The sequence below is a fragment of the Nicotiana tabacum genome, chromosome 11 (genome assembly GCF_000715075.1).
Source record: "Nicotiana tabacum cultivar K326 chromosome 11, ASM71507v2, whole genome shotgun sequence".
Taxonomy (NCBI): domain Eukaryota; kingdom Viridiplantae; phylum Streptophyta; class Magnoliopsida; order Solanales; family Solanaceae; genus Nicotiana; species Nicotiana tabacum.
The window spans coordinates 110,025,266-110,034,979 of NC_134090.1; the positions used below are offsets into that span (position 1 = coordinate 110,025,266).

At 30.6% G+C, this 9,714-nt stretch overlaps 1 protein-coding gene across 1 annotated transcript; it reads right to left on the bottom strand.

Moving 5' to 3' along the window:
- Nucleotides 1-7,532: 7,532 nt before the first annotated feature.
- On the bottom strand, nucleotides 7,533-9,466 carry LOC107799835 (uncharacterized). Its single transcript, XM_016622981.2, has one exon. The coding sequence runs from the start codon at nucleotides 9,197-9,199 to the stop codon at nucleotides 7,649-7,651; it is 1,551 nt and encodes a 516-aa protein (XP_016478467.1). The 5' UTR covers nucleotides 9,200-9,466; the 3' UTR covers nucleotides 7,533-7,648.
- Between the last annotated feature and the right edge of the window lie 248 nt (nucleotides 9,467-9,714).

Sequence of the window (9,714 nt, forward strand, 5' to 3'; positions counted from 1 at the left end):
CGAAATTATTTACCAATTTTATTTTTTTTTTAACTTTGTCCCTACTTATGCTACTGAGAATAACATACAACGAACACAAATAAGTTGTCTGGTTCGTAGTGATCTCTTTTGTCTTTGTTAATTGAAGTCGCTTAGATATAAAATAAAACCCCTATTACCCAATTTAGTTATGGAATTTTTACAGGCATAGGAAACTATATTACTCTCAATGTTTAAGGTTTGATATAATTATATTTAGTATACATAATTACCAATTATATACCATTAGTGGTTTTTAAGGGTATTAATTACATTTCTAATTTAATGGTACCGTATATTCCTTCTAATACCACTCCCCCCACGTTTCTCTCTCCAATTCCCACACCTTCACCCACGTTTCCCTCCCACACCCATGATTTCTGTATCAAAATCCCATTATTTCTTCCATAGCCAAGGCACTGTCGGCAACTCTGCAATCTTGTCCCAATGTTTTTGTGCCCGGGGAAGATGAGCACAAGCCTGGTTGATTTGATGGTTATGATTTCGGGTTCCTTCAGTAATATAAGAGGAAAGGAAAAGAGAGCAGCAATTCCATCATTGACATCCATTAAAAAGCTTTGAAGCTTTGAATTCAAATTTGGGTTTTCAAAAATCATTATTTGCTTGGATTGGGTGTTGTTGTAAATAATTGGGAATATGGTTTGGAGTTTATATCTCAATTTTGAGAGGTTTTGGTGAAGATTAGACTTTATTTTGGCTGAATTTCATATTGAAACTCGAAGAAGAAGAAGAAGAAGAAGAAGAAGAAGACATGACATATATTATATTGCAGCAATTGTAGATAAATTGTAGAAAATTTGTAGACTGTTGTTTATTTATTTTGAGCGTTTGTGTTTTTGTGTTAAAAGTTTTGATGGGAGCTTGTTATTCCACTTCGTCTGTTTTGGAGCTAACTTGTGCAGAGGAGAAGATGTTTTTTAAGTTATATATATTGCTATACCTTTAAATTCAAGAAAGTATGGTTGTATTATATTTAAAGAGGCATGAATTTGTAGAATAGGTTGAATGTGAGGAATGAGTCAAATAAGACTCACAATGGCTTGTTTTCTACATTTAATCTACAACAAAACTACATATTATTTGAAAAATTAATAAGAAAATACAGAATTTCAATGTTTCTACAATTTATCTACAAAATTTCTACAAACTATTCATAACATAATTTATCTTTATTTTCATGCATGTTCATCTGGAACATTAAAGTTACTTGATATACCAACATCTCCCATTATAGAGGAATACAACTTATCTACAATTTTTTACAACTTTCACACATTATTTCCACCCAGTTAAATATAAATACAATAACATAAAATTTGAGCTTTGTGTTTTTGTGTTAAAAGTTTTGATGGGAGCTTGTTATTCCACTTCGTCTGTTTTGGAGCTAACTTGTGCAGAAGAGAAGATGTTTTTTAAGTTATATATATTGTTATACCTTTAAATTCAAGGAAGTATGATTGTATTGTATTTAAAGAGGCGTGAATTTGTAGAATAAGTTGAATGTGAGAAATGAGTCAAATAAGACTCACAATGGCTTATTTTCTACATTTATTCTACATTAAAACTACATATCATTTGAAAAATTAATATGAAAATACAGAATTTCAATGTTTCTATAAATTTTCTACAAACTGTTCATAACAGAATTTATCTTTATTTTCATGCATGTTCGTCTGGAATACTAAAGTTACTTGATATGCCAACATCTCCCATTATAGAAGAATACAACTTATCTACAATTTTCTACAACTTTCACACATTATTTTCACCAAGTGAAATACAACTACAATAACATAAAACTTACATACAAAATTTATACAATATGTCTTTTATATATTTTGTATCTGATTTATACATAGTAAAAATAATTTTCATACAACTAATTATATATTATACAACTTATCTACAAATTATCTACAATTTTCGTACATTATTTCTACTAAGTTATATACAATTACAATATAATACCACTTAAATATAATTTTTATACAATGTTGTTCAACTTTCATACAATAGTTAAATGAATAAAAGAAAAATAAATAAACAACAGAATACAATTTATCTACACTTTTTCTACAATTTCTGCAATATAATGTATGTCATGTCTTCTTCTTCGAGTTTCAATCCGAAATTCAGCCAAAACCAAGTCTAATCTTCACCAAAACCCCTCAAAATTGAGATATAAACTCCAAACCATATTCCCAATTATTTGCAACAGCACTCAATCCAAACAAATAATGATTTTTAAAAACCCAAATTTGAATTCAAAGCTTCAAAGCTTTTTAATGGCTGTCAATGGTGGATTTGTTGCTCTCTTTTCCTTTGCTTTGTATTACTGAAATTTGGACATAATTGCATTTGATGTAGAAGAATTATAGAAGATTTAGTCGTTTTTGATTTGTGAAATCAGAAAAAAGTTTGAAACACAGTGTATCGAAAAAGCAGAGACGCTAAATTTGAAACGAAACTGACGAAGAAGATTAATGTGCGTGATTTGCGTTATGGAAGATCTGGAAGAATATTTAATCCCCCAATTTTAGCGCGCCTAAATAAGGAATCCTACAGCTATAATGATTCCTTATTTAATGCATTGTCTATATTTTGTAGAATACTATTAGCATGAAGGGTAATATACAAACTATGAACATATTTGGTAATATAGTTTCCTATATGGTATAAGAACGAAAATTTCCCTCTAGTTATTTTCTCTTTTAATGCTTGAATTGTTTGAAGCAGTAAATACAATTTCATATCCGAAAGAAATAAATTAAAATTTATGTGTGTGAATGTAAATTTTTAAATTTGAATTTTCGTGCATTTCAAGAGTTTTGCTTTTAAAATTCATTGGGTGTTATTTTATGATGTGTTGGTGTTAACGTTGATTTCATTATTGTAAAAAAAAAAAAAAAAAAAAAAAAAAAAAAAAAACTACTGAAGGACCTTAAAGCTTGAAAATCATAAAATGGATTTGTTAAGTTTGTAGTTTTTTCAATTCGATTCTAACTGGAATGTGTTTGAACTATTGATCGGAGATTGTGGCAAAAACTTTGAGTCAATTTTGTGGAGATTTTGGAGTAGATTTTTGAATTTTGGGTTGAAATTGAGTTTAACTAGCAAAAAAGAAGGATTTGTGTTGTATACTAAATGATATATTGTATACCAATTTGTTATACAATAATTAATTTAACAGTTTACAATTAATTACAACAATATAGTGTTGAATGAAAACAAGATACCATTTTGATGTATTGTATGCTATTTTGGTATACCATTATAGTATATAATATATTATAAAAGTATACTTTTATATTATACAGTTTATTGCAGTATAATGCAGAATGTTTACTATATCAGTTCTTTTTATTATTGTGAAGAAAAAAAAGAATAAAGAAAAGGAACAAATAATAAGTTAATGAAATTAAATTATATAGAAAAAAAGGAAATAAAAAAAAAGAGTTAAATGAAATACAAAAGGAACAAGAAATAACGAAAATGAACAAAAGGAAAGAAAAAGAGAAATAAAAAAAAATGAAAAGAAAGGAGCCAAAAATTGAGTATGGAATCAGATTATGATGGGGCAAAAATAAGGAATATAATATGATTGAGAAAAAATATATGAACAGCAAAGGAGAAAAAAGCAAAAAAATCTATATATATTTATATATTAAAGCAAGAAAGTTTGTATTGTAGTTAAGCCAAGTAACAAGCTAATATAAAGCCACTTGGTAATTTAGGACAATATTTATTATAGTATTTAATTTAAATTGAAAGATAATATTTTTTTAATTTAAATAGAAAGATAGCAAATAAAATTCTTTTGAATCTGAATGGAAAGAAAGTTAAAATTGAATTGATTGATTAATTAATTAGGAAAGCTAATCAACACATAAATGTTCCAATTCAAACGAGAGGCTCAACGAGTGAGGCGAATTGTTCTAAATAATGAGAAAGAATTTTTTGAAATTTGAGTTAACAACAGAAAAAACAAAAACGTGTTTGTTACTAGAAATAAGACTAAAAAAATCTAGGTTCGAACCTATATTCATAATTAGTGAGTTATTGGATCAAAACTTATCTTTTGTAACTACCTTAGGTGATCAATTGTGTTCACTTCTCCGTGCGCCTAAGACGTTAATCCAATAAATTTAAGTATAACAAATATGAAATTAAGATTTATATTATACTAGTATTTAGTAGTGATAACAGAAAACAGAAAATATAAATTGAAGCATCAACTTATATTGTGATTAATAAAGGAAAATTTGCTTAGGTGATAGAGTATTTTCTTCACCAATCAGTAAACTCAATGTTGAAATCAATCTATATTTATATTTATATATATTATACATATTAAAGGAATAATTTGCATTGTGGCTAAGTTAAGTGGGAGTAGCACGCTACTATAAAGTTATTTGACAACTTAGGATAATATTTAATTTAATTTAAAATTAAAACATAATTTTTTTTAAATTTAAATGGAAATATAGTAGATAAAATTATTTTGAATCTGAATGGAAAGAAAGAATAATAGTCTTATAATATAACCAACTACCCTATCTTAATTAATAAGGGTCATACCACAAAAAGAAAATTGAATTGAAAGATAAAATAACACCCCTATCTTAACTCATTATAAAGATAAATATGGAGGTATTATCACTACATACTACGAGTATGTAGTACTCCAATCCTCTAAAATATCAAATAAAGATAATAAATAAATGTTACTCAAAAATATTATTGATAAATTTAAATATTAATTTGAGCAGTAGAATAAAAAATAGTGAATATAATTTTTATTACAAGAAAAAGAAAAACTAAATTCATCTATCAATGGGAGTTGTGGGCAATAATATGAACAACTCTAAGTTATGGGTAATGCAATAACATGAACAAGAAATCAGAAAAAGAAGAAAAAATATATAATTAAATAATTTAAGTAGTAGATGTATACATAATGATAAGACTTATTTGATCTTTGAGAAGAGAGAATTTTTAAAATAATAATGATAAAGTTTTAAAAATAATAATGAGCTAAATCATACTATATAAATAAGATACACATATTTAAAACCGTTATAATAGATAAAACTAAAAAAATATAAACAATTGACATAATTCTGAGAAACAAATTAGAAATTTTAAATATAATTTAAATTCTTATATAGATTTGGGATTGATATTTACACAAAATAAAGTGAATTACAAAAATCATAAGGTGATTCATTTAATTAAGAATTACATGTAAGAACTCATCTTTCTTTCTTTTAGTACATGTGCATGGTAGAAGAAAAATATTTAAAGTGGGTTAATATTTATTTAATTATAATATATTAATCTTAACTATATCCCAAAGGTATCATTTAAATTGTTAAAAATAAAGTGACTTTAATTGTGTGGTTAAAATTGAGGTAGCTAGCAAAATTATTGAGCAAATTACGATCCAACAATTTTATAAGTTGGTAACTCCCAAAAGTTAGAATATAATGGTTGTTAATAAATTATCATGTATGTATATATTAATTTGTCATTGTGTAATTTTAGGTTGGTAGAAGTTGATGTTGATGAGAGAAGTTATTATATCGAGATAATAATATAATATATTTTTATAATTTAAATTAAGATATTACTAAATGTATTTTTATTAGTTATTACTCTATATAGTATGACTTCAATCAGTTTCAATACAGATGAGATAGTTTGACTTGACACGAAGTTTAAAAACAAAAAAAAAGACTTTTGAAACTTATGGTTCTAATAGTTTTGTGGGGCCATGGTATTTGTATGGGTGTAAGAACCTCTCATTATAGGTAAAATGGGTAAAATAAAAAATTTAAAGCTAAATTATTTTCAAATACAAAAGTATGTCATTCTTTTGGAACAAACTAATAAGAAAAATATTTTATGTAAATTGAAAGGGAAGGAGTATTTATTTTTGAATCATATTGTATTTTTATTTGTTTGTATCACTGACTATATATGGGGTTATAATATTTAAGTTTATGTCAATAGTTATTCATATAATTTGTTCTTTTTAATTTATAGAATTTAGTAGGATCATAATATTATCCGCACATCGTGCGGGTACTAATACTAGTAAAGAAAGAACGAGAAAAAGGAAAAGGAGAATAAATAGGCAATTAAACACAAACAAGAAGATAATATCACAATTCTGGAGATCAGAAACAAATAATTAGCGAGAAGTTTAATTACCTAAAAACATGAGCACAAGCGTTTAATATTTAAACCCCAAAAACAACTATAGGTCATGTACTACTTGTTTCGATAAGGAAGTCATGTAAGCAAGTGTATTCTCAAGTAATTTGTCAAAATCATGCACAAAATTGGGCAGTTGAAGGTCACAATGAAAAACCAGGGATATTCTTCTTCTTTTTCTTTTTGAATGGTGAAAACCTCAAACAATTTACTTACCTCTCTATCATGTAAAATCAATAGGGAAACTCCCATCCAAACCCACACAATAACAAGAAACAAATGAACAAATTGAAAATAAATAAATAACAAGAGATTCCTGAAAATGCTCTTCCATTCTCCATGGAAATCATAACTTGATGCAAACTCAAGGCTCACATGATTGACAAACTCTACCCAAGAATAGTCAGGCTATGATACTCAAAAGCAAACATGATTTTTCTTTTAATATTCTTCCTAGATTTCAAAGGAAACAAAGAATATAAGCCTGTGAAGATATTCATAAAGTATTACCTAACCGGAAAGCAAACTCCCTTATGCCTCATTCTCACATTTGATTCCCTTTTGCTCAATAAACACATAGCTGGTCCATCTAAGAAGGGATTCTTTCTTTCTTCAGTAGTTGCTCTTCTTTTGTTAGAACAGTAACGCTAAGAAATGTTTCGTTTAGCATCCCTAACAGCATAATATTATATGACCTTCCCAATATCTCATTTCACACCGTGTCACTGAGTATTCGAAGATTTTTATCTTTTCTGCTTTGCAAATCCATGGATGCAGCAGTTAATAATCACAAGACAAAAACTCAACCATAATGAATCAGTAATCACTATGTGTCTATTGTCAAACTTATGTTTATTCAAGAACCAGGCATGAGTCCATAGGTCAACCAAATGTCCCAAGGTACCATGAAATCGAAAAACGCATTGGCTTGCCATGACCCCACCACAGCAAACATCGTAAACCTTTATCCTGGTCACATTTTTCAGTAGTAATACTATACATTGACAATGCAATGTCATATTAAGATCCGAACAATTTCAGCATTGTACTCTAGTTAATCATACATGTCATTGTTTGTTGTTAGTTGTTACTGTTTTCATGCATTATCAGTTCCAACAAGCACCATCAAACCTACCATGCCTACAAAGGGTAACTCCAAAAACAACCAAGTTCGTACAGAGAAGAAATATCACAAGCAGAACTAGTTCAACAAGTCTTGGATAGATTACTTTGATATGCAAGCCGACTAATTGCAGCAAAATCACCAAATGCCTGTATGCATACTAAAATTACTCCTTGCACAACACAGAAACAAGACCATCAAAATGCATATGAAAATCGTCGAAACAATTGCAATCAAATCTAATAAAATTACATTAGCTTGTTTTTCTTGTTAGTTGTTTTTGCTACAATTGCTGGCAATCAAGTGATGAAGAAGCACACCTGCTGCTACACTTACATTCAAGCTTTCCACAGCCATGAAGGACCTAAAGTTCTGACCTGATGAACTATGATCATCTTCGTCTTCTCCGACAATTATATCTACGGGGATGTTTCCTGGAATTTTAACTAACTGAGTACAAGATCTCTCCACCAATGGCCTCAGACCAGTGCCCTCACTTCCCAAAACAAGGATTGTAGGAGCACCAGGCACAATCTCACGCAATGGAACAGCTCTTGAAGACACAGATCCACCTATGACCCGCCATCCATTTTCTGCTGAAGACGTTAGGAATTGCATCATATTCTTGCAAGACCTCAACTCCACTAATTCAAGTGAACCGGCACTTGCTTTGCTCACTACCCCACTCAACGGTGCAGAGTTCTTAGCACACAAGACAATCCCTGCAGCTCCAAAAAAGTAAGCAGACCGTATAATTGCCCCCAAATTCTGAGGATCAGTAACCTCATCCAAAGCTACCCAAAGAGGAGTGCTCTCTTCCTCAGTTGAAACAGGTTCCAACTCCTTAATACCAACCATTTCCAATGGAGACGCATCGAGGACCAGTCCCTGATGAGGCCTGTTATCAGCAAACATATTGAGGTCATGTTTAGATACCTCCTTTTTACTCAAACCAACTTTTTCCGCCATCCTCAAAACTCTTTCAAACCCTTTCTTATCCTTCTTTTTCCGGTTATTCCCACTCAAATCCAATCCTTCCTGTACATACAGAGAATAAAATTCCCTTCTTCCCGCAGACAATGCAGCCAAAACAGGGCCAACCCCATAAATTCCCTCGCCAATCATTCGCGGTATGGTTGATTCAGTTGCCTCTTTCCATGTCTTTTTACCCCAACTATCTTGATTGTTCCACCTTCTAACCTCCGGCCTATCAGACCCCGGTCTTACCTTAATCCGATTGAACGTGTTCTTAATCTTATCCCACCTTGGATCATCAACTTCCTCCATATCTCCCTCATCGTCTTCTCCTTCACCACTATAAGTTTTTCCCTGATAATTGTCTCGTCTATCCTCATATCTCTTAAATTCTGCACTTTTCGCAGCAGACTGACCATCTTTTAAGAACTTCTCAGCCGACTCCTCCCACGAAGATCGGCTTATAACAACTTTTTCATTTCTCTTAGTTTGTTTAGCTTTATCTTTTGCAAGCCAATGAAGATTCTTTTCACTGCCTTGTGCTATTTTCCCATAATCCGAAGCTGAATAACTTCTAGCAGTAATTAAACAGTAGTTACGAAGACGATATTTTGGGTGAAATCCACATGAAAATACATCCAAGTTCAAATTTTTAGAAGGTGGTTTAGTGCTGAGAGGGATCAAAGTTCTGGGGCTTAATAAGCGATTCAAATCATGGGTTTGGGATTTCTTGCAGATGGCATTAGAAATACTCAAAGATGTCAACTTGAAATGGTGCTTTAGAATTGTTGGATGGCATACAACTAGTAAAGACTGTGGCTTTGAAGTGTGAAATTGCTTTAGCATAATGGGATATTTGTCAAGGAAACCTTAATATAATAGCAAATGAAAATCAATGGCAACAAACAATATATACCTTTGAAGGTCTTTCGGAAGGGCTTTGCTCAAGGATTTTAGGAGGGTTTATCCGTTTCTCTGCTGCTGCTGCTGCTGCTGTCGAAAGGACAAAGGAGACGCAGTGGGATGAGCTGATAGTTTCCGGGCTAAGTTATAGCTCGACCCTTGAGGTTCAGCATTATTCAGTTTAGGTCCCCTGACTTTCAAATGGTGGCGGATGTAGCGTCCCCTCTCCAAAGCAATGTTTTAAGGCGAGACGTTTTATTTTACACAGGGCGAGGCGCAAACCCCAAGACAGGGATGCATAAGCCTCATGAATCTTATTTTTTAATCTTTAACAAATAGATGATGAGACGTTAGGTTGGAAGTTTAGAGATAACGCCTAAAGATTTCAAAGTTGAGTAGGTTAATAACTGAATACTTGGAATGTAAATTTAGTGAAAGAAAAGAGTCAAAGATGTGTG